The sequence below is a fragment of the Falco biarmicus genome, chromosome 1 (assembly GCF_023638135.1).
Source record: "Falco biarmicus isolate bFalBia1 chromosome 1, bFalBia1.pri, whole genome shotgun sequence".
Lineage (NCBI taxonomy): Eukaryota > Metazoa > Chordata > Aves > Falconiformes > Falconidae > Falco > Falco biarmicus.
Genome location: NC_079288.1, coordinates 13,192,383 through 13,216,521, shown reverse-complemented (window position 1 = coordinate 13,216,521; position 24,139 = coordinate 13,192,383). Strand labels below are relative to the sequence as shown.

Below are 24,139 nucleotides of genomic sequence, written 5' to 3'. Positions count from 1 at the left end.
TACCTGATGCCCACATCTAAACTGATATAACTAAAATGGGTCAATTTTTCATCTCCAATTGTTCTGAATGCTGCTTTGTAATAATTAATGATCAACAGTTTAAAAAGCACCATGCTCATTAATGTAAATATTGTTACTACAATTTCTGTTCACCAGGTTCATAATGGGAGAGTAGTTGCAATTTCACATAGGGAGCAACCGTTGCTCCTAAATTTGTAAGTATAGGGAAGGTAATCATGCCAGTAGTACAACTAGTTCCAAATGATGTTTCTGCTATGATCAGTGTTTTTCAATATACTCATGGTCTAACCTGTTGATAAAGAAAATTGCTTTCCAGCGCTGAGCACCTAAGTATTTCTTTGAAACATCAGTCTCTACATTCTTAACCCTCCCTAATGTCACTGATTTTATCACTCAAATTCTCCAGTCCTTGTGTACTATGCCAATTAATCCTATGGATTTTGAAACACCTAGAAAGCGCACTTTGTTGTCATACATTTCGTTCATAAATCCTTTAAAAAAGGTGACCACCACAAACACATTCTTTGTCATTGTTCCGTGCTTTCTGTTGCTCTCTAAAGCTAAAACCATGTCTCATGCTCTCTCTGAGCTTCCTTTGGAATTCTTATCACATCTTATAAATTCTTTGCAGCCTTAGAGGTGACAAATCCTTACTGAGCACATTATTAACGAATATCTATTATCAAGTTTTGTAATGACCTCTTATTCAGTAGTGTACGAGTATCTATTCCCAATTATTTTTTCTCTGTCTCATTAGGCAATTTCAAAACTCACATTAAACTAACTAGTGATCGGTGTCGAGTCCTAACAAATAAATGCCTAAGAAAATAGTTTCTGAGATAAAACCAGCTTCACAACAAAGGAAAGAGAAAGCAGAAACATACATATGCAGAGACTTTTGCGCCTTGGCTGCTTCCTCCTTGGAGCTGTATCGGACCACAGCATTCCCTTGCGTCAGGTTCAAGTGGAATGTTATTAGAGGGCCATGTTGCAAACACAGTGTCCGCAGTGTGGAGCCATCAATCTGGTAAGAAACAAACAGGGGGAAAGGTTTTTGTGATTTTACTTTAAATGCTTGTTAACTAAACAGGTTTTAAAAGCTAAATAGTAAGTACAGGTGGGAAAAAAGTGGTTTTCTTTGACAAGAAGAATTTATATATAGAATTATCACTGTCTTCATTGAATAAGACAACCTGTCTTTTTAAGGCTTCCCTGCAGTCCAGTGCACAAAATTTCCCAATTTACATTATGCAAGTTATATTTATCATTAAAAGTCCACAGAAATCCAGAGATAAATCAAAAGAAAAGCACATTGTCCATAAACCACCTAAATTCTCCCCAAGATTAATTTGGATGTCCACATTCAAGGTTTTGTGGCTTATAGTCTTCCTTGTGAATGATGCTGTGTTCCGGAAGGACTAGATTTGACACTTAGAAGTGTCCTATTTGACCCCATAGGAAAAGCAGATTTTACATCTCTCTGCTTTGAAACATCATTCACCTCCAAACTTACACATACATAAATGGTGCACGCTGAATGACTAATCACAGTCTTAAAAGTTCATACTTGATTTGACAGCACCTTGAAAATGTAACAAATTCCCTGTAGAAGACAGACACTTATAATAAATGCAGCAGAATAATTATTTTCCATTCAAATGGATCAAACGGCCAAGGCTGATAACCATTGTTCTTATCTCTTAAACGTGGCAAGTCTGTTATCAAAACTAGTTATGTACAATTCTACTTACCTGGGGCGTGAGGTTGCGAAGAACCAGCCAGCTGCTTGTTCTCCCTGAGCTGTCCGTACTCCATGCAGAACCTACAACACAAATTCCACACCAAAACATTTTACCAGGTTGTGGAGAGCATATTACAAGTAGAAAACTTATCTGGAAACACAGCACACCAGCAAGCGTTACTGCTACTGAGAACTTACAGCGGTTTACTCACATCTTGATTTATTGTCTGGAATGAGAGGTTGCTGACTGAAAACCTGCTTTTTTTTTTTTTTTTTTTTTTAATTTTTTTAATGTTTAAAAGGTATGCACCATTTTTCACATTCCCACAATAACTGTTAGAAAACTAGTGGATACAGGTGTGACACTGCAACAAACTGTATCTTCAGGTTCCATTAGAATTAAGCTGGAAGACACATTTTAAAAGCAATTCAAGTGTCCAAGCTCAGACTGCTGCTTGCTATTGCTATTTTTATAGCACTGCAGCATTCTGCTGTCTTGCCCATGATAGGTTAATGTATATGACTTATTCAAAATAGGTATTTCTGCACTGACAGTGTTCTGATTGAAGATACAAGGACATAACCAACAAAACCTGCTTTTCAAACTTCAAGCCTGGTGTTTTATAATGAGAAACTGTATAAGCTTGACATTTATGAGTGGCATTTGAGAAACTGCAGTACTTCTGTGGTCACACACATGACCATACTCAGGCTAAAGAGACAATCCTGGCATCAGCAATATCTTCCCACCAGGTGGGGTTTTGGTGAAGAAAATAGACACAAAACAAACAGCAAGAAGAGGGAAGAACATTTAATTCCCAACTTCGTGAAAGCAGATTAACAGTCAGCTTTATAAAACAGGTGTAATACTTTTGAGGCTGACAATACTTCACAAACAAACATTAATATATCCATTATTTATATAGCCAAATCCATGGTTTCTTGTATTTGTATTTAAGCAAAACAACATCCAAAAAAAGAGCCTGCATGAAGGAATGAAGACTTTCCCTGAGCTTTGCGATGCCATTGGGTCCTAAGTGTTTCACACTCCAAAAATGTGTTCCATATGAAATTCCATGGGTTGCTTTGCTCATCTTGAAGCCTTGTAGGCAGTCATAGATCATACCACAAAACAACACACATGTTTAAAAGATATTTTTAGAAATTAAGGAAATGGAAATAAGTCCCAGTTGGAGTTCAATAATTTGGCAATTCCTACATAAAATTACTAATATGACCACCTGAAAGATGACAGTATTTACACCTTATCCTAACTAAAATAAACAGCTTCATCCCCAAAACAGACACACTCTTACTTGTATTAAACCTCAAGTTTCTGGAGCCTAATCCACAGCTATGGGGTGCCTCACTATTGCTAACACAGCATAAAAGTAAACAATTACAAAGAGACAGCACTCAGGTGTTACAAAACGCAGAAGTCAAGAGTACCAGAGGAGTAAGAGCTGGTCCAACCCAGGGGACTGGCACCCCACGTCGATGATGGCTTGGTGTTTGTTAAGCCTGGAGGTGGTCTCGTAGGAGCAGTAGTGTTTCTGGGTACCTTCCATAGTTCATGGGATAGAGAGGCTTGTGTGTGAGAGATTGGGCCAGAGGACCACGTAGACTTGATGTCTGACAATTTACCTGTAGCAGAAAAAAAAAAATACATTTGTGTATTTTTAGTTAGCAATTAATGGGTAATCATCAAGCTTCTGTATTTAAAGTATTCTTCCAGCTTTTCAGGAGAGAAAAGAACAGCATTCTGTACCATCCAGTGATATAAATCCTGTATCCTTTGAACCTACTTACGCTAGTATTTACATTTTCAAAGAATTTTCTATTTAATGAATCTCCCAACACCTGCTACGTATACCATTCCCTTTTTGAAATCTCCTACTATTTTGCTCTCATAAAAACCGATACATCTGAAAAAGACCAGAAAATGGACTTAAGTATTTGAAATCTAATTTCATCAAAATTATAATGAAACACTTCAAAATTGTCTCTCAAAAGCTTAATAGAACTTAACCACTTTTTCTTACATAAGTCATTTAATCTAATACAAATTAACCACTATATCCATACATTGTTCTGATAAATTAAAATTCCAAAGATCAAAGATCAACAAAAACTGTATTTCTGAATATTCGAAGTAACAGATACTGGGGTTTTTTCCATTTGTTTTTGAGAAAAATGAGGTTGATTAGACCATATCATAACCTGTCACTCTTTGTAACTTTTTACTCTTGTTATTTCCTTGATCAGTTTTTAAACTACCATACTGCTGTTCCTGCCAAATCAGAGTTTTGTAAAATAATACAAAACCCAGGAATAAGATGTATGGATTGGCATCCAGAGTGGCAGACAAAATTGATTCAAAATTACAGACACCAAAACAAAACCCTTTATTCATCTTTAGACCTACACATCCCTGCCTTTCTTCTTGTACCAACATAGGTTGTAAAATTGGAGCCCAATTTCCTTGTCATAGCACAGTGCCATCATCACTAGCGTTAGCTGCACGTGTTGGACTGGAATGGACTGAAATGGTCACATCACTGCATCTTCTGCCAGAGCAAATGAGACTGCGATTACAAATGTTTTGATGTTGATTGCAGACAGAAAACACTTGGTCTGACAAAGTCCAAGATGCAAAAATCTTGTGAACCGTTTTTTAAACCAGATTTGAAGTAGCAGATTAAGCTTAGACTGAATCAGTGCTTTGTATCAGGCAGGCATCGACGTTTTTTTAATAGTCCTAAAGCCAAATTTAGCAGTCACCAAATCACAGCCTGTTATATATATGTACACACACACTCCCCAAATTGCCTCTATCATTCAATGGTTTTATATTGAACCATAATAATTTAAGTGAAAGGGCAACCATTCTCCCATCTTCTTGCAAACTGTAGCAAAAAAAAAATAATTTGACAATGATGATGAAAACATTGATACGGGTAAAATGGTGGGGGTAAACAGGGAAAAAGTCTGAGTTTTACAACTCAGAGCAGCTCAGCCTGTGATGTAGCACATGATACATGCACATTACCACAGAGAAGATGCTGCTATGTCACTACTTCTCATGGGGTTAACACAAAGATTAGATGACACTGCAAAAAAATAAAAAGCAAATAAAGCAGAAATGCATGGCAGATAACAGAAAAGCAAGCCATTCCTTTCTTTCCCTTTCACTGGCATAAAACATTTCAAACAAGCCCTGTTTGTTTTGCATTCTGCAGCATGACCTGGAGGTTGCACCTTCCTTTATCCAAAGGAGTGGAGGGTTTTCATTGATTACATATGAAAATGCTAATACAATCCACACAAAAGCCCCAATGCATTTTTATAATGGGACATACTGGATATTTAGGTAGGTAGTTCACAAGCAGTTTCCACGATTTGCAGAGACGTGCTCTGGAATTTATAGCTCATGAAAAGAATGGGTTAATTATTTAGAATGTCTACAAGCTCACCCTTATAAGGGAGCATCAGACTTCGGACTGACTATTAAAAGACATTAAAGAGCCCCAAACCCCTCCAGAGCCATGCAGAGTACTTCCTTGAGGTACTACTAAACTTTTTCCTCAGCTGAAGATGGTTCACTTTTAACAGTGAGTTTATTAACGATTTCGTATCAGCTCTTACTGGAAGGGTCTAGTAGGGGTGTTTTTACTGAATTCCTAGACAATATTCCTCATCAAAGTTGCAACGGAAATAGTCATTAAGAAATCTTGATGCCAATTCAGAGTGACATGTGGCACCAAGTGGAATAAATACATTTTTCCTTAGCACAGTTCCAGGCATACCATCCAATGCTCACCACTGAAGAGCTACCAGGAGAGCTGCCTACCTAGCACAGTACTAAGAAAATACGCTTCTGTCTATAGTAGCATTACTGTAATAACTGGGAGAGCGCTTTCTAGGGCCTTTTCTCAGAATGCAGAAGGATGCAAAAGTAGAAAGGCCATTTTTCGTACCTGCAATGCTAGGTGCAGATGCAATGCTGCTGAAAGAGCTACTGTAGCCGGAGGCACTAAGCGGCCAGGCACTCGATGAAGGCAGCGTGGCATTCTGAGATGATGTTGGGGATGACCCTGCAGAACCAGCAGAGAAGCAACTAAGAAAGATGGGCATAATGATGTTTGGTGTGACATAAGCAAATCTATTATGTGCAAATACAAACCATGCAAGGCATTTTCCTTAATCAGCCTGGTCTCTGAACTCTAGGAATGAAATGTTATAGAAAGCATGATGAAGTGAAGCAGAAGTCTTTAGTAGAGGAAAGCTGGCACATTGGCAAATGTACTAGTGCCTGTGCAGAAGATAAATTCTGCATTCCCTTTAAGATACATGACTCTCAAAAAATCAGTGTTAAACTGTTTAGACTCAAGGAACAGGCTTCATTTATTAAGGTGCTCTGCCAGCTGACTTAAGCAACAGCAACTGTAGATGAGCATAGATGTGTATGATAAACTAACCTCTTACCATGGGTGATTTGTCCTAAATTACTCGAGGCAAGCATTTCTCCTACATCCTGATGCCCACACACATCTTTAGATTTTTGCAGACTTTCAGTAAAGCAAGGATATATTTTAGCAATCTCTTCTTAAACTGATAACATTAAATGAAATAGCTTGAAACCATCTTGGTAAATCATTTACAATCTGAGGAGCTATCTAAGCATACATACAATTTCCTTACTGGCAGCAAATGAAAGAAACTGAACATAAAATAAAATATCTTCGTTATAAAGACCAGAAGAGCTGGAAGTATTCTCTCTAGCCACCAACAAAATTAAGTGTGTATCCTAGGTGACTTATCATTCCTGACGTACATAGGTGATACTGAAGCATCTTTAACCAACTAATAAAAATACGCGAGTTCTTTAGGAAGGGGCCCTGTGCTGAGGTAGAAGGGAGGAAGTAAAGGGACAATCTCAATCCCTCAGAGCTCAAAAAACCCCACAGGTTGTATTTCCAACTGGAACAGCAACCAACCAAACTTTACTTTATCCAGACTCACTGTGCTCCAAAGGACACCACCACAGACATCAGTCTCAAACAAAACAACTCTCTATCAGGGCCTTCTCTGGAAATAATCTATTCCCCAGGCAGGGATGAGGAATTGTATCAGATTGAAAGGCCACAGAGCTGAACTGTTCCCAATTCCACGTGACTTAAGACTTTCAGCTCACAGCAGCTGACCCTGCAAAGCTTCATTTGCAGACAGGGTAAAACAAAAATCAACCCAAAAGCTTAGGTTTTGTGTGTACAGTGCGAGGACGGTGCACACCGCGGCGTAGCCCTCTAAACGGAGATGAGCTCTGCTAATACGTGTGTACTTCACGCTGCAGTGTTACAAGTCTTTTCCTGGCAGCATGTCGTGACAGCCCCAACCTCATATGGAAAGGCACTGACAATAACAGATCATTTTACCTAGGAGCAAACACCTCAGTTATACAAGCATAAAGAAACAGATCCAGCAATGACATTTTTAAATTAAAATTAATTATTAACAAGCTAAAAAGCTAATGAGGAAAGGAAGCACACACCCCAACAGTCACCGCTTCTCAGAAGGTTTTAGCTCTTGAGGGACTGTTTACTTCTGCAAAGTTTACCTGTACTGACCCTAAGTAGTGTAATTATTTCTTCACTCCACAGACAGATTATACACCAACAGAGCTAGCATATACTTTCCTTCTATAAAGAAAGAAGACCTTAGAAGGTATTGTCTAGCTTACAAGTATAGATGATAGCTCTGTAGGGGTGGCCTTTCAGCCTAGAAGGAGTATTTCTTGGGTGCACTATATCTGAACTGTGACTTTATACTCTTCAGTCTTTATACTTTTCTAACTCCAAACCATCTGGGTTGCCTGGCCCTGGTAGTACATTTGGGTCATTAAAAGTTAATTCGACGTTACCCATGCACACAAATACTGCATGTTTCAGCTTAAATCAAGATTGCTTTTGGGTGAGAGAACTAAAATCATTCAGGGCACTGGAAGCCCCTGCCTCTCTTCCCTTGTTTCACATCCCTTCACTTGAGTTAACAAGCTCAGAGCTGGAAACCCGTTTCACAGACAGTTCTGATTTACAGTCTACGCAGATACCACCGATGTAACTACTAGAACCAAACTCATGTTTTTAATCCTGACGGGTCCTTTCTTGACAGCCTGGTTATACTATTCCTGTGCACATCAGTGCGCTCTAACAGAGCACGGACAACCTATTTCGGCATGCCGATCACAATTAAACCAAGCCACCTTTCTCCTGATTCACTTTCAGTACATCTAGTTAACAAGTAGCAAAATCCCAAAGGGTTATTGTTTTAGAGACTACCCTTTTCATCCTGAAGTAAGACCGCCAGAAGGAGCCAACAAGACAAAAGGAATGAAAATGGCACTGGGAAATAGGGTCCCCTATTTTTTCTTTTCTTTGATGGTTTTGGGGACAAAACTGCTCTAATTTAGTTTGCTGATGTATCTTCTAACAAAGCTGCCATTAATTAGTATGACAGAAGCCTGCTGCTTCAGCAACAACTGTGGGAATTCTGTATTGTGTTTTTTGAGTATTTCACAAAGTGTATGTAAAGAGGGTGGTGAGTATGGAGAGTGAAATCTTGTTCAACACAAAGTGTTATAGGTTACAAAAACTTCCAGTGACCACAGAAGTTTGTATTACATCTCACAGCCTTTTCCAAAATAAAAATATTTACATTCCCATGGAAAACCAGAAACTTCTTAGTCCCATAGTTAAATCAAGTATTTCTGGATATTCAGTGAAAGTTCAGAGCAGAAGCATTATTAGATTGGGATTACATGCAAGAATTAATAAATCCATGATATATCAAGTCAACTTTTTTGGAAAGAAAAAGAAAATACACACAGATGTGAAAGTAATTTGTGTGTTTACCTCCACTCTTGAGAAGATAGCGATTAACATCCTGTATCGTGGTGTTTATGGTAGGCCCAGTTGGAACACTTCCAGGAGTAACATCGGGGTCATTTTCAGGATCAATATTCTGCAGTCCTTTCCATGGCACTCCTGGATGAAATTCTGTTTCAAATATAATAAAAAGACAAGTATATAAAGTCATAATTCTCCAAAGTGCCTGTGTATCAGAAGGCATGAGGATTCAATAAATAAACCCAACAATATGTTTGAAGGACATCAGTTAAACACGAATGCTTTGTATTTTGTTACCTGGTGGCCAGTTTATGCTGGAGCCATTGGAAATTTTATCACTATCGGTTTTGGCACGTGACCAGCTGTGAGGAACAGCTACAGGTGGACTGGCGGGCGATTCACTGTTTTGAATCAGATCATACCGGCCATAAGAGTCATCAATGGAGGACTTTCCCGGAGGACCAATACTTAAACCTCCAGGTATAGCACCTGTAATGAATGAAATGGAAAGGCTTTGTTTAGGAGTGGGACCAATTTTGGGTATGGAATTTCATCAGTCCCCGCATTATGTCATTACTTTCTTTTTTTCTTTCTGTATTACAAACATAAAAAAGAAAATTAAAATATAAACACAGTAAGCAAGGCTTAAAAGCCTTGGAAGCCTTACTAGGCATTTCAGCTGTGAGATACACCGCTGGTGTGATCTAGACACTGAAGTTAAAGAAATTCACATTACATTACTGCCAAAAAGAGACTAAGTAATTCAAATCATTACACTGACGGTAAATAAGAATTTGCTGAGACATACTAAGGAATATAGGCAAACTGTAGGCAAACCCTCTTTCCATCTTTCTCTAGGTATTCACTGCTGATGAGATGCATGATTTGAAATGGCCATTCTCATGTTCCTACAAACTACCAAACAACAATTTGGCATAAACAGTTCAGCTACTTGCAGAAAAAAATACTATTGTAAAAGAAATAATTCATGCCACTCATAACAAAATCCAGGATACAATAAAGTTAACAGAGCACCATGTTCTAACAGAATAAACTTGGTACAGGAAATAAAGGAATAAACGACTCAGGATACTGGAGGCATTAGGGATAAAGGTGTTCAAACAGATTAGCAACCACTTTTGGAAAAATATGAAGTCTGTGCTCCTAACTCCCAGGGTGGGTAATTAAGTAATCCATTGCGCCTTTTTACAGGACTGGCTGTGAAAAGTTGATGACCTTGGAAAAACTGTGGGAGAAAGCCAATGTAAAGTTTTTTTGGATTGAAGGTATGCAGATCTGGAGTAAGGGGAAGACTGTGGGACTTGTTTTGCCAAAACTAATGGCTTATTTTACTTGAACTCCATGTTCTGAGCAACAAAAATCAGCAAATGAAAAAAAACATTCCTACATTGCATGTAGGAAATGATAGCTGCTAGCACTTCGATGCATTGCTGAATATGACTGCAGAAATCATTTTAAAAATATCACAGTCTCAAAGGGCACTCTGTACCAACCATTTATGAGCACTTACCGAAAATAGTAACAAGAAAAAAAAAATTACAACTGAAATATGACTCAAGTCTCAAAAAGTCAGACTGACACAGAGATTAAACGCAACATACCGTGCTTGCTGGAGTTCTGGTCAAGCGAAGAAGCAGCACTGGACAGATTATCCATTGAGTTGGGGTGTGTCCACTGAGGAAGGCGAGACTGGGACTGAGAAGTGTCCTTCACTGACAAACCACCAGTAATGTCCATGTTATTTACATTCATGTTCGAGTTCAGTCCAGCTAAGGGGAGATAGGTCATTAGATATCGGTAATATACTGGAGGATTAAAAGATGTGTTTAAAAATCCAGCTAAGGGGATTATTAAATACTGATTCTCATACATGTGTATGTATGTGTAGTCATTTACTATGCACATTTTCAACCCACTATCAAGAACTTCTGCTATTATACGAACACCAATATAACTCCCATTAATTCAGAAAATGTTAAAACTTTGCTAAAAGGGAGGAGGAAAAAAAGCAGGAGTAATATTTTAAAGCTGTCAGTATTTCTACTTGTAGTAGTACTTCACTTTTCACTTGTCTCAGAAAAGGTATTCTGAAAGAATACACTGGAACGCTATGTTTAAACCAGTGAAGAATTTGCAGCATTCCATTGCTAAACCAAGGTACTCCTAACATCTCACCAGCACACTACCATGTCTGCCATTTTATTTTGCTAGTAACATTTTAAAAATCTGAAACAAAGCAACTAATTAAAAAGCCATACAAACAGCAGTTATTCATCAGAGCAGGTACTGTACTATTTGAGCATATATTTTGTATACACAGAACAAAAGCACTCAGACTGTATTTAAGGAATAATTTTGACATGCTTTGTGACATGAACCTGGGTCCTTTTTGATATATTATCCTGAATGTTAGCAGATGACAGGAAGCTGAGATATGATATAAGAACCTCTTAGACTTAGGCCTTTAATTCATAATTCTTTTGCCTTTGGATGCTCCCCACTATAACAGCTCACCACAGCAGTCAGAATTACGTTCTTAACTGCTGCACGGTAGATAAAGCTTGGCAATTCCATTGTACATAGCACAGACAGAGTCACAAAGAGATTGAATTAATTCCTTTATGTCATAAATGAAGTCTGTAGCATACATCAAACAATCACACAGAAAACAGGTCTGAAAGATTGTTCTGTTCACCCTGTCTCAAGGCCAAATCAATTATTTTGACATCAGTCATATTTGACATATCTATGGCTAACCTACCACAGAATGACCAGTGAAGATTTCAGAAACTTCCCAGATGATTTATTCCAGTACTCTACTCTGCTTACAGCGAAGTGGTGATCCTTAATGTTTAACTGGATCTCCTTTTATGCAACAGAAGTTCATTACCCCTCAGCATTCGCCACATGCTAGAAAACGTCTTTGTAGCACTCTTTTACATTTTTGAAGATTACCATGTCTCTTAAGTCTTTAGACTAAAGTGAGCAGAGGATTCCATTTTTTCCCCGTAGCAGCCATGTTTTTGAAACATCTAATCATCTGCACAGCACTCTTGCTGCATTCCTTCAAACTGATCTGCATCTTTCTTGAAATACCGTGACCAAACCTGACACCTTACCAACACTGATGAGAGCGGAAAGATGACTTTGCATACCTTCCAGATGACATTCCCATTTAGCAATATGACATTGGTGTATTTTACAACGTGACACTGTTAATTTATATTTAGTTCACAAATAACAACATATGTAGATAGTTAATTAAGCAGATCTTCTGTTCTGGTATTTGTGGGCAGAGCACAGGTCAGCAGATACAGCTTGCCTGAACAACCACCAGGCAGGCATGCGGTACCACAATTTTGTTTTGGCACTTCAGCTTTATTTACTAAATGTATCGTTATTTCTGTATTTGCCATACTGTGGAGCAAAAGATTTAGATGCTGAATTAACAAAATATACTCCCTCTTTCTTTTCCATACGGAACTGCTTTAATGAAGGACACTTACCAAGAGGGTAAGGAGCAAAGGTGTTCGGTGAAGACTGTTGCTCTTTGGTCTGCAGGTCAGGTAGGCCGGGAGCCTGGGGATGGGGTGAAAAGCTATCCATGGCTGATTTGCCTGCAGAGGGGTGCAAAGATAGATGTGGAGGGGGCGGCTGCTGCTTCATAAGCAGGGCCTGTGCCAGCTGGCGCTGGTGCTGCTGGATCTGCTGCTGCATGTTATTGATTGTACGTGCAACCTGGCAAGAAAAAGAATCAATAAATGCTCAATTGAACAAAAAGACATTAGACTTCTTGTGCCTTTCTCTACGGTGAAATAACACAATAGATTTCTTTACAAATAAAAATTGACTGTATTAAGGGTTGAAGAGCTTTCCTCCAACAAATGAATGTTGTGAAATAGCTTTATTGCTCTAGCAGTCTTTCCTTTTCAGTACTCAAGCCATGCACTGATTATTGTGTCTAAGGATGCTTTGGCTGCTTTGGTATAATGTAGCACAATCTCTTTAAGCTATTGAAACCGAACACTAATGGTGAGATTGAACTGGCAGGCAAACCTACTTGCTGCTCCTGTTGTCTCATGGGTCCGGAAACATTACGCTGAGCCTGTAACATCTGCTGCTGGATTTGTAAACGTTGGTACGCCTAGGGGACAGAAATGCGAGGTCAGAGGTCCTAACATATACAGTAAGCCAAACAAACTTGCTTGAACTCTGGTACACTATTAAATGAAAAAAACAAACATTGGAGTTTTCTGAAAACAGTCAAGGAAGCAAAAGTAACAATCTTGTTACAAATGTATCTTCTAAGTCCAGTGTTTGGGGTTTTTTTTTGTTTTATCTTAAACTAAAGACATCAATAAAAAATCTGATGAGTAAGTTTGTGAGCATTAAGTGGTTGTTAAAGGAAGGAACCGGTTTTTTTTTTCTGAAAATATTTTCTGTACATTTATATACATATATATTAAAAAACTGTTATATATTATTTAATATATATGTTATATATATTTAAAAAAGCAAAAATGTAAATAGAAGTTTATAACATTATAAAAACAGGATACATACAAACAGTTATTTTTGGCTTGGCCATTTTGAGTTCTGACAACACTTTGTATTTAATCAGTTGTGCTGCTTTATTGCAGAAAAAAGCCACAAATCTAATGTGGTTAACCAGACAGTAATTTATTTTTTTCAAGGTGTTTCTCTGAAACATGTGAATTTAAAACCCAAAGGATTTCTGTTCAAGTAGCTGGGTACTGTTCAATTAGTACCATGGCATGAGGTCAGTGCTGTACTCCTCAAAACTAGGAAACATAAGCAGAAAGAAACAATAGTATCACTGCTGCTAATGAGAGTTTGACTAGCACATTAAGATCAGCAACGAAACTACATTGTCATCCTCAATATTATGTTTAACCCTAGCAAATACTGATTTACTGTTAGCAGTACCTCTTTTTAAAATATTCTTAAGATCTAATTAAATATTTTCATACACACACACATGCGTAGAATTTGCAAATACAGCAAAAGTACACAACTTCTAAAAAACAAGTAGTTCTCATCACATGATTGTTTAATATACATTCCATTAATTATAGGAAATTCACCCTACACTTCATTATTTAGAGAGGCAACCAAAGCGAGTTCTCTGGGTAACTCAGGTGACCAGCCCTGCCAAGATTTCTCTCTCATTATGTTGCAACACAAATCTCCCAGCTAGTCAATCAGTTGCATACACTGGCATGTAATACACAGATCAGTGCTGTTTGAAAATATACTATGTTACTCATACCAGTAGAAAGACAACCGATTTCTTAGTTCCACTGATCAGCTGTAAATGATAATTATTTCACAAATAACTATTTATAAAGCCTGAGGCAAAACACATGATTTTGTTTCCTTATGAAGAAACACTACCAAAGAAATCAGCATCTGTTCTAGAGATCTGTCACACCCATTTAAAATTTTAGTTAGCCATTCTCTTATTTTATCTTCAAGCTCTAAATCAGAACTGAAGGCATATTTGCCATGTCTTTTAACTTACCAGCTGCAGCTGATAGAGCTGGTTCAACATCGTCATATGCTGAGGATTATTAATTGGCGAGGTTAACTGTGCAGGGCTGAGACCAATGTTTTTTGCTGCAAACTGCAAAAGCTGTGCTTGAACCTAAGAAAGAGCAGTGTATTAAACATTGTACATTTACTTTTAATGCTGGCAACTGCATAAGCCATTAGTAAGTGTCACAAGGCATCAGCTGGAAAATACTACTAGAACTATCAAAAACTTAACAAGAGGCTCTAATGCAAATCCTAGTAATCATATTCAACCATTCATTTGTAGAAAAAGAGCTGAGAACAAACTCCGCAGCTCTCTACAAACACTACTTTTGCAAAAAGGAACACATGAATGTGCACACACAGATGATGTACAAAATAGACATATGAGACAATCTTACCTGTGTAACATGTTTACAGGCTAGTAAATAAATCAACACAGACACAGCTGGGCAACAGTAGCTGCAAAGCCTCAGGAGCATGACAGAACGCATATGGAGGAGAGTGTGTATGGAAGAGTTCCAGGGAAAGGGAAAACTCACGAGTGGAAGTGTCATCTAACCTGAGGGGATAGAAACTGAGGCACTTGAGCACGAAGACTAGGCTGGGATGAATTAAGAGGTTGCACTGGCGGTTGCTGCGGCTGTTGCATGGTCCTGGCTTGTGCTGCTCCGCTATTGCCAAACATACCCAGATTGCCACTCGGTATCTACAGCAGGACGAGAGAGACATTGGCATTTAAAGACGTCACTCAACATACAACCTGGAAGTTACTTATCTGTGCAGACTTTATCCTCAGTGATTATGACGGGCATGGACAAAGAAACCAGCACATACAGACTACACTGACAGTCAGGTTTAGAATCAGGCATGGCAAGATTGCCATGTACCAAACATCCCAAACCTCTGAATCTTTGTACAGATGCCTGAGCAAAAGGTAGCTGAAGCTGAAGGTGGCTTTTATATAGATGCATGACCCTAGATGGTCACAAGATGAACAATGAAAAGTACTTGCCAAAAATGTTTGTATTTCTGTAGCAAGGGAGAGGAGAATGCAGTCATTAAGCTCAAACCATCGCAATCCTTAAATTAGGAAATTTTATATTTAGTCATTTTACAAAGCTACTGATAATAGACATGGTATTAGTGCAGTCTCCACTTTTGAAAGATATGCTTAATGGGATCTAAGTGCTGGACAAGTATTGCCTTCAGGAACCTAACTTTCAAAGAGCATATGCAACAAAAGCCACCATAGAATGAGAGACAGTTTTTCTGTGTTGCTATTTCTTATCTTTGCCGGAACTTCCAATTTATATGGCAGAAGTAACTTTTTCATAATCAACAGTAGTTTACGGCCTCTCAGTCCTCTGGTGTTTATCCATCTTCCCCTCCACCACTTTTCCTTGTCTTTCCCTTTCACCATGTTCTATGCAGGGGCCAAAACACCCCTCTGGCCGTACTGCTCTACGTGACCAGAGGTACTAGAAGCAGGGTTTCCTTTCACCACCTGTCAAAGCAATGAGCTGTCTTGATACTGACAGCAGGAATAAAAAAGCCCCCATCACTCCTCACCCATCTCATCACTGAATAATTATGCCAGCCAGGAAAGACGAATTAGAGCCATGTCTCTGCCTTAAGAGTCTGTGACAATTAGCAATGCCTCAAAGAAAAAAACCTCACATCAATCAAGGCACAGCTATATCAGGGTTCAGTGGTATAAATCCGTAACGCTACAGTCTCTTTTCAATGGATGCATGTAATTAGCAGGCTAATTACAACTAAGCAGTTGGTTTATGTCCTACAATGTGAAACGCTTACACAGAAGGTAGTTTCTCCGCTGGTGTTTCACATGAACAAAGATGCTGCACACACTTTCAGTTTAAAGCACTGTTTTCCCCAGGGAAGCGATGGGCACTAGCAGCGAGTCCAAGAGATGAAATTCAACTTGGGATCTCCCCCAGCCGCCTTACCTGTCTAGAAGAATTCAAGTTTTGCATGCCCAGCCCTGAGGCAATCCCGCCCAGGGTCTGATTAGGGAGTGCACTGTTTGAAAGGGGGAGCTTCAGGCTTGGTGAAGGCAAAAATGGTGAAGTAGTGGGCTCTTCCACTAGGCCGCCATCCTGATTGGAGAAAGAAAGGGTGAGCTGTGTGCGGCGCCCAGAGGCAGGCAGCGCACAGAGTGTCCCATGGAAATATAAAAGAGCATGGATGAGCAAAAAAATTTAAAAAAAAAAGGTATGGATAACAAGGAATGAAAAGTATGGAGGGAAGGGAGAAGAAAGAGAGAAATAGGATTAAGGTACTGTTTTTCTTTACTTCGTTGCACTTAATCCACAAACGCACAATCACCCTCACCCACCTCTCCAAAAGGAAAGGAGGGATTCTAGCAACTGATTGCAGAGCTATCATGTGGCCATCGCCGCCTTCCCCCTTAGATTTTCTCCTCTCTTCTCCACCAGAGTGAAAGGTGGAAAGGGAAGAGGCCCAGCACATTTCAGGGAAGTCCGTTAGTCTGGCAAAGTCTCCAGAGCAGAGCACAGACAGACAACATGCTGCTTTTGCTAACCCAGCACCTGGGAAAGGCCAGGTCAGCTTATTTGACGCCAGTCTGTATTTGGTTCCACATTATAGCTCTGCTCTTAAAAACACATTTTTGCATTAATCCCCTTTCCTAACTGAGACATATGAGCCTCCTTTAATATTCACATAGTGCTGAGTTATTATTACCCACTATGAAACATTACGCTCTTAACGTACCCGATGAACACAAAAACACTTACAACCAATAATGACAGTGCTGTCTATATAGCCTTCCTAGGAAAGCGATTAAGGTGCTGCCTGAACATCCCCCAGGAGGAGGCAGATTTTAGGAAGACATAAGGATCCCCCTCCAATAACTGGGCTGTAAGGAACCATGGCTTAACATAGATACGATGCACAGAAGGCAGCCCCCATGGGAGGCAAACAGTAAGTCAGAAAATAAAATAAATCATATAATCCCCAATCAAACAGGTAGATATCTAGCTAGTATTACAGTGGGGTACCAAGTTCTATCTCAAACTGCTTTGATGTCTGGGAAGCCTGCGGCTAGCATGATCAAATAACACTGTGTACAAAGTAGAGCTCCAAAACCAGGCAGAGTGAAAAATCTTTAATTTGCAATGTGCTGGACTGGTGTTTTTCAGGCAATATATTCATTGCAAAGAAAGGGTTTTAAATAGGTGAGGAGCTAGGTTATTTCAGCCAATAAAGTCAATCCTCGAGAAGATTGTGAGATACTGATAAACCATCTCTGTTAAAAAAGCAGCACGGTCTGCTAACCAGATACCCAAACAAATGACCTAACGCAGCAAGCACGCTTGGTAAATTTTATGTTCTAAGTTAATCCTGAAAAATGCATTTTCAACAGCTCTCCTTTGATGCAAAGAAAAAGTTTCTTTGCTATCAGGCAAAGTGACACTTGACATGCTATCTGACTATCCTGAGGGGGACACTGAAATTTTCTAATGATATCCCCAAGGCCTTGCAGCTCAAGATATTTTACATTCTGCTGGACATCAGTCACACTCCACAAACAACTGCAGCTTGCATGACAGTAACAGGTTCAAGGATTTCTCCTCAGATCACAGACATATGTTTACAATTCTACCCTTCCCCCTTTAAAGTGAAAATAATTTCAAGCTTCGTGCGTGCTCTCTCCTTCAGATGCCATTATTTCCTATGTGAACAGACTTATTGACCATGAAAGACCAACGCAATCCCTCCCTGCCCCAAAATTTATTCCAGTCTTGTCTCACTTTTTTTTTTTTTTTCTCATTTTGGAAATAGGCAGTGCAAGGGACAGTGGAGGACAAGCCACACTGAAGACTCAGACAACTAATTTCCAGAAGAGGCGGGCTAATGCTGCCAGGCCACCTTCACAAGTGTGTTCCTTGGCTGAACTGCAGCAAATGTCTTTTGTAGCAAGTTGATATCACATTGTTCACCTTCACTTTGATCTATTTTTTTTTTTTTTTTTTAATTTGAACTTCTCCTAAGGTGCCCACTGTGCTGCATAGATCTGTGCTCTAGAAGTGGAACTAAAAGCAATTCATTCAACAAAGTATTTTAGTCTGTCAACAGAAAGTACTCATCAGTCATTCTCAACCTCGACCAGGTGGTACCTTTACTGCTTACAATGGTTTGTGACCCATTATTTTTCAGGCTCCTTTCTGTAATAATTATTTCCTGAAGAACAGTCTTTTCTACCTAACCTTTCCTCTTCAGTGATTTTCTTACAAATTTATGTTACATTTCTCCCTCAGGTTAATCAATTAAACAAGCCCCCTACACATCTGAATCATCAAAAACATGCTCGATCCAGCACTGCTTTTAACTTTTTTGAAGCAACTTGACACAATTGTAAAATCCTACCAGTAGTAGTATTTCCTTCTACAGTTACCCAATGCAAAGCACCAGACTGGTGCGCAACAGTGCATTACTTCTAGACATTTGGAAGTCTTTCACAATAGTCTCATGTACCAAACATGACAGAATGGAAGCAGCCTTACTCAAAGATTTTTTAGCCTTGTGAGATATGGACAATTTAGCAGAGGATTTCTGGGCACTTTGGCAGTCACCTGCCAACAACTGCCACATCACGAATCAAAATGTCCCAACAGACAGATGTGAGAGTGATGGATTTGCCAGAGGCCTTTCTATAAAGTCTGCTACAGAAGCAGTTAGTAGAAAATACTTATTAATAACTTCTTAAAACAGGAAAAACACTCTTCTGAAAGAGGAAGTATTAAAATCTCACCTCAAAGTAAGTTCTCTTCAAATCTGACAGGAGTTAGTACAGGCAAAAGAAACTCGCAGGAAATGCAATACTTAAAACCATAGACAATATTTTTATTTTGAAAACATGGGAATATGAAAGAGGTTTCAAAATTTTGATTTTGATTTGGCTCATAGGAAGCAGAGATGGAGGAAAGAAGAATTTTAAAGTGAACCTTAAAATTCTAGTGATGGTCATCACCTAATTGCAAGGCCTATGAAAGCATAGTGATAAAAAAAACCCCATTCGTTATGGCAAAGAAAAAACAATTACACTCACCAGAGACAACTGGGATCAGAATGTGAAGGATAAGTTTGAAAAAGCCCAACATACAGTACATTCCAATTAGAAACCAGGAAAATGCCTAGTCAGAATGTTTTTTGGAAGAATGTGACTGCAGCCAACAGGCATCAAGGCTTGTAGACCTGAATTTCTCAACAGTAGAAAGGAAGAGCTGATCAGTGAATAAGAGTAGAGAGAAGGAGACTTAACTTGCAAGGTGAGCATTTCACAGTCTCCTACATGCTTAATAATTTGGGGGAAAGTTTGGAAGCAGCATGAGGGCAAAGGAAGATGGGACTCTGCTGGCAGTATGGGAGAAGGCATAAAAAACCCAAAGATGGAGAAGAGCAGGAGGGAAAACGAGTCTGCTGTGGAACTGACAGAACCTTCAGAGAAGGAAAAGCTGAGCCAGTGCCAAAGCAGGCTGATGTTACTTCTCTTCAGAGACCTGACCTGACTTTTGATCACATACGTCTAATACAATGGTCAGGAGTTAAAACACTTGCATCTGACTATGCTAAAAAACTAAGTGATGCCTCTGTGTGGTTCAAGATTTTCCAAGTTCCAAGGTGGTCAGTGCAGATCGGCAAACCACCATGTTTTTCTTCAGAGCTTAGAAGATCACTCGACAGGCGCAGTGAGAATACGCACCAGACTTGATCCCCAGTACTCAGGTGTGGTACCCAACCAAATCCCTACACTTTTCAAGAAAAGTTCCTTTGAAGCATTCCTGGCTTATTTCTGGTATTTTTAAGGACACTTCAAGGAAAAAATCTTACATGCTTTTCTTACAAATTTGGTGGCTCCAGAAGACATCAGGTAACATCTTCAAGCAAACCTGATACCTAAGTACAGCATGCTCGCCACCAAGTATAAGATAATGTGGTTGAGATCACGTATCAGGGTACTGCTAGGCTGGATCTTTATTTCCTCGAAGCCATTGGATTTTCGCCCTTCTCCTTTTATGGTGCTACAGGGCAAGATAACATCCTGAAAAATAATAAATTCACAAAGCACTGAGTGCCAAAGATTGACTCAGTGTAACACAGAATGAAGAGTATCGGAGCAAGTGTTGAGGAGCAAGTGAAAGCAAACATTCAAAGGTGAAGCTTAGTTGCGCAGAGCGCTACTAATCCAGAGAGAACAGGGAATTCAGTAGGTTCAGAAGCAAATGTCAGGGCTGGAAATTCTCTCTCCTCAAATACATAAGGTTAAAAAAAATAAGTAAGTGCTGGCTTTACCTGTCAGAGAAAATGCAGGAGAAAACTCATGGGAATCTCAGCTCAGGTGAGCTGAGAGAATCAGCTGCGGAAGAGTGGCAGCAGTGAGCACACTAACCCATCCTACAATTTCAGGAAGAGGAAGCTCACATAACTTACTGATGACTCAAAGCCAAGCAAAATGATAACGACTTGTTATAAGACAATAAGTAAAATAGGGAACATCGGCTGGAGCGCTTTGGGCAGCTGTGCTGAGAGCCTGTTAACCAACCAAGGGTGACCTGAGCAGGAAGCAAGACAGCTCCAGGCTCGTGCTCTGAAATAGTACCTCAAAGGGCAAAAAAAGTTTTGGAGAAGAGGAGTTGCTCTAGTAGCATGAGCCATAAATCTGGAAAGAATTTCTTCGGAAAAAGCTATCTATTATTAGACTAGAAACTATATTTAATTCACTTCACAAGTTGCTCAACATTCTGATAAACTAACAAATATCTAGATTAGGATTACTCCCTTTGTTAATAACAAAGTCACTGTGATAGATTATTCCCAGGCTGACAGCTTTTACTTGCTGTATGAATATTAATGACTTTAGTACTGCCTTCTCAATAGTTGTGGTTAACATGTTTCCATAGTTATGCATCATGCTGCACATAATGCACCTCTCTGGCAGTAATTTTACTGCTCAAGATACAGTTACCCTAGAAAAGACAAGGTGAACTGGCACACATGTATGGATTTTGTGATCTTCATCAGGAAAGAGATCTTTCAATTAACATATTCATTAAAGTTTGCCATAAGCATACCAATTTGCCATAGTTAAGAATGAACTTTACAAGACAGGAAGAGAAAAAGAAGGAAGGAGAGCCAGGCTGAGCCTTACATTGCAGAAAATACATCATCAGTTTGGTTTGGTTTAGGGAGCAACAAACATAATGGATACCACATCACTTCGATATAAATAGACAGCCCAGAAAGAACAAATGTTATTATCCCGCCAAAAGCAGAAAAGCAGTTTTCCAGTATATAATCTTTGTGGGAAACTGGCACGACATTAGACTACAATGCACTGTGGCAGAAGTTGAACTATCACAAAAAATTTTGATATGTAAGAACATAAATAAAGAAAATTTTATCTAGATGCCAATTTTTCCTTATTAATATAAATACTCCATACTTATGTACGACGCATTTGTCATGAGTCAAATTAACTTTACAGTTTGCATCGTACCAGCACTAAATTTCAGCATGCTTTTTAGACTGTATGAAAGCAGAAATAGTAATAGTTGCATTAAAAGGTGAGTATTTATCAGATGTCCTAGCACAGCGCCATGCTCATTTCCTAGCGCAACACCTGGGAACCCATCACAACACAAGCCATAACTTTAAGGATAATGCTATAGTTAAGAATGTAAGAGAACACAGGGTGGAGGGACTGGAAAGATAACCATTATTCAGAGTTGAGAAACTTTTTAAAAACAGAGCCTGTAAACAGCTTATGTAAAAGGAATTGGATTCAGCAGTTTCTGAAAACTACCAATTTCTGCATTCAGAAACCACCATCTACCCCCCATCCTTATGAACATTTTAAATAAACCGTAGAATAACGAATGGTACCAAAGATTGTTCTTTCCTTATTAAAAAAATTTCGGGGGGATTTCAAAGTGATTTGGCAGGTCTCTTTGTAAGACTTTCTGTCAGGTTGCAAATCTTGTTTCCTACCGAGGATCTGGCTGCGCTTTTCCCTATACTTTTTTTTTAGCCACTTTGAATCTTGAACACCATGTACTTCTGGAGCTTTCTCTTCAGTCATTAAACGGTGCTGGTAAATTTATCATACGTGATCGCAGAAAAGGAAGCTCATCGGAGAAGCTTTTTATGATTGTGCATGTCTGCTCTTTGACTTAAAAATACCTCAGCTCCTCAGTCCTATTTAAGTAGTGAACTTTCACCGAAATCTAGATAGAAGGAGCTCAAAACTGAAACAGGAATTAGGAGCCTAATTCTTGAAGATTTTGGCCTTGGTCCTGCCTGATCGCTAATGTGGGCAAGGACTCTTACAGAGTGAAAGGTTTTCTGTGCTCCGTTTCTTTGTTTTTCCCGTTTCTAGTTCCATTGCATTACTGATTCTTTAGTTTTCAAGTGTAACACTGGAGATAATTGTTGCTTATTTCTAGGTGGAAATTACATCACTGGTCCTTTCCACAAGGATGAAATTCCCCACAAGATTAAAAAAAGAGAAGAAAAGGAATAAAACACGGTACATAATTATCTATCACATTTCTCTCTACAGCTTTCTAAACAGACAGTGGAAACTACAATATTTCTATACTGTGCACAGTTTTGACCTGTAAACCCCATACATATTTCTGAACTTACCTTGTCAAGGAAGGTGGGGCGGTCCATGGAAGACTCTTTGGAGATCGGTGGTGGGCGGCAGCCAAGGGGTTTGGTGACCATTCCATTATAGTCGGTCACTCCCATTCCACGCTTGTCCATTTCCACCTTCTTTTCCAGCAGAGCACCTTCACAGAACGGGGAAATATATTGAAAAAAGTGACGCAAAGACAGTGAATTTGCCAACAGTAGTTCAGAGAAGTAGATCTTGCTTGCAAAAGCAAAAGGAAGAAAATAAATATTGTCCGATTGATCTGGATAAGATCAAACTCTCAGAATCATGAATGGTTCCTGTGTGGCTTTAAAGAAACAAATAATTAGTTACACAGATACTTACTCATGGCCTGATCGAGATTCATATTGTTGCTCTTCAAGGCCTCTTCCGCTGGCTCTCTCTGTCAAAAAAGACAAATCGTGTTAAGAGAAAAAGTAATCGCGCTTACATGATTTCAAAACAAACTGAGAAAACATGCATTTCTCTTAAGTACTGAATTTAATATTTACTCAGCAGCACAAACAGTGTCTGGGCACATCTTTTTCTGCTTTTAGCAATTCCCACGATTCAGTTAGTTTCAGTTTGTCAACTAAGTGCCAGTTCTACAAGACCAAATCAGATTGTTCCATTTAAATGTCTTCCTGTTTTCTGTGGACAACTTAAGTATGACTAAGACATGCTTTTCTCTAAAGAAGCCCCAGCTATACTCCAATTTCATCTGTTTAGTAAGAAAAGGGGAATAAGAGTGGAATTATTACTGAAGTTCACAGTAACGCCTGTTGTTATGAAACTCTGAACTTCAAAAGATCTATAAAGGTCATCATGCTAACCGTATCATTGAGCAATCCCAGAGAGCACCTTACTAGCTTATGGCCGATTTCTGAAATTAAGAGTAATGTCTAAATGCCGGTAACAGAACTCCTTCCTGGCCTGAGGAGGAAACTGAAGACACTTTTTGTAGCTACAGTCTAAAACACCAAAAGTCAGAACAGAACTACAGGCTACAAAAGCTAAGCCACAGGTGCCAGCTATGAACACTACTCACAGGGAAGCCCATGTCTGTGAGCTGTTTTATCAGACGGTTCATGATCCAGGCCTCATCTTGCTTGCTAGATGTCTTCATGCCCTTAGTAAATAAATGGGAGATTCCATTAATGGGCTGGTTCCCATACTCACACTAGTGAGTAAAATACA

At 39.1% G+C, this 24,139-nt stretch overlaps 1 protein-coding gene across 12 annotated transcripts in view; it reads right to left on the bottom strand.

Annotated features, from left to right (window-relative positions):
- The window catches only part of TNRC6C (trinucleotide repeat containing adaptor 6C), a 336,978-nt gene that overhangs the window by 5,776 nt on the left and 307,063 nt on the right, over positions 1 to 24,139 (bottom strand). For 6 of the 12 annotated variants that reach the window (XM_056332439.1, XM_056332412.1, XM_056332446.1 and 3 more), the window contains 15 exons: positions 23,991 to 24,071; positions 23,288 to 23,345; positions 22,933 to 23,078; positions 16,212 to 16,385; positions 14,804 to 14,950; positions 14,231 to 14,353; positions 12,749 to 12,832; positions 12,195 to 12,426; positions 10,290 to 10,457; positions 8,965 to 9,156; positions 8,674 to 8,817; positions 5,740 to 5,856; positions 3,212 to 3,406; positions 1,773 to 1,843; positions 906 to 1,045 (listed from right to left, as the gene is read on the bottom strand). In XM_056332439.1, coding sequence (XP_056188414.1) covers positions 906 to 1,045; positions 1,773 to 1,843; positions 3,212 to 3,406; positions 5,740 to 5,856; positions 8,674 to 8,817; positions 8,965 to 9,156; positions 10,290 to 10,457; positions 12,195 to 12,426; positions 12,749 to 12,832; positions 14,231 to 14,353; positions 14,804 to 14,950; positions 16,212 to 16,385; positions 22,933 to 23,078; positions 23,288 to 23,345; positions 23,991 to 24,071 — 2,072 coding nt within the window. The remainder of the gene's footprint in view (positions 1 to 905; positions 1,046 to 1,772; positions 1,844 to 3,211; positions 3,407 to 5,739; positions 5,857 to 8,673; positions 8,818 to 8,964; positions 9,157 to 10,289; positions 10,458 to 12,194; positions 12,427 to 12,748; positions 12,833 to 14,230; positions 14,354 to 14,803; positions 14,951 to 16,211; positions 16,386 to 22,932; positions 23,079 to 23,287; positions 23,346 to 23,990; positions 24,072 to 24,139) is intronic. The other 6 variants (XM_056332429.1, XM_056332465.1, XM_056332456.1 and 3 more) reach the window with 4 other exon arrangements.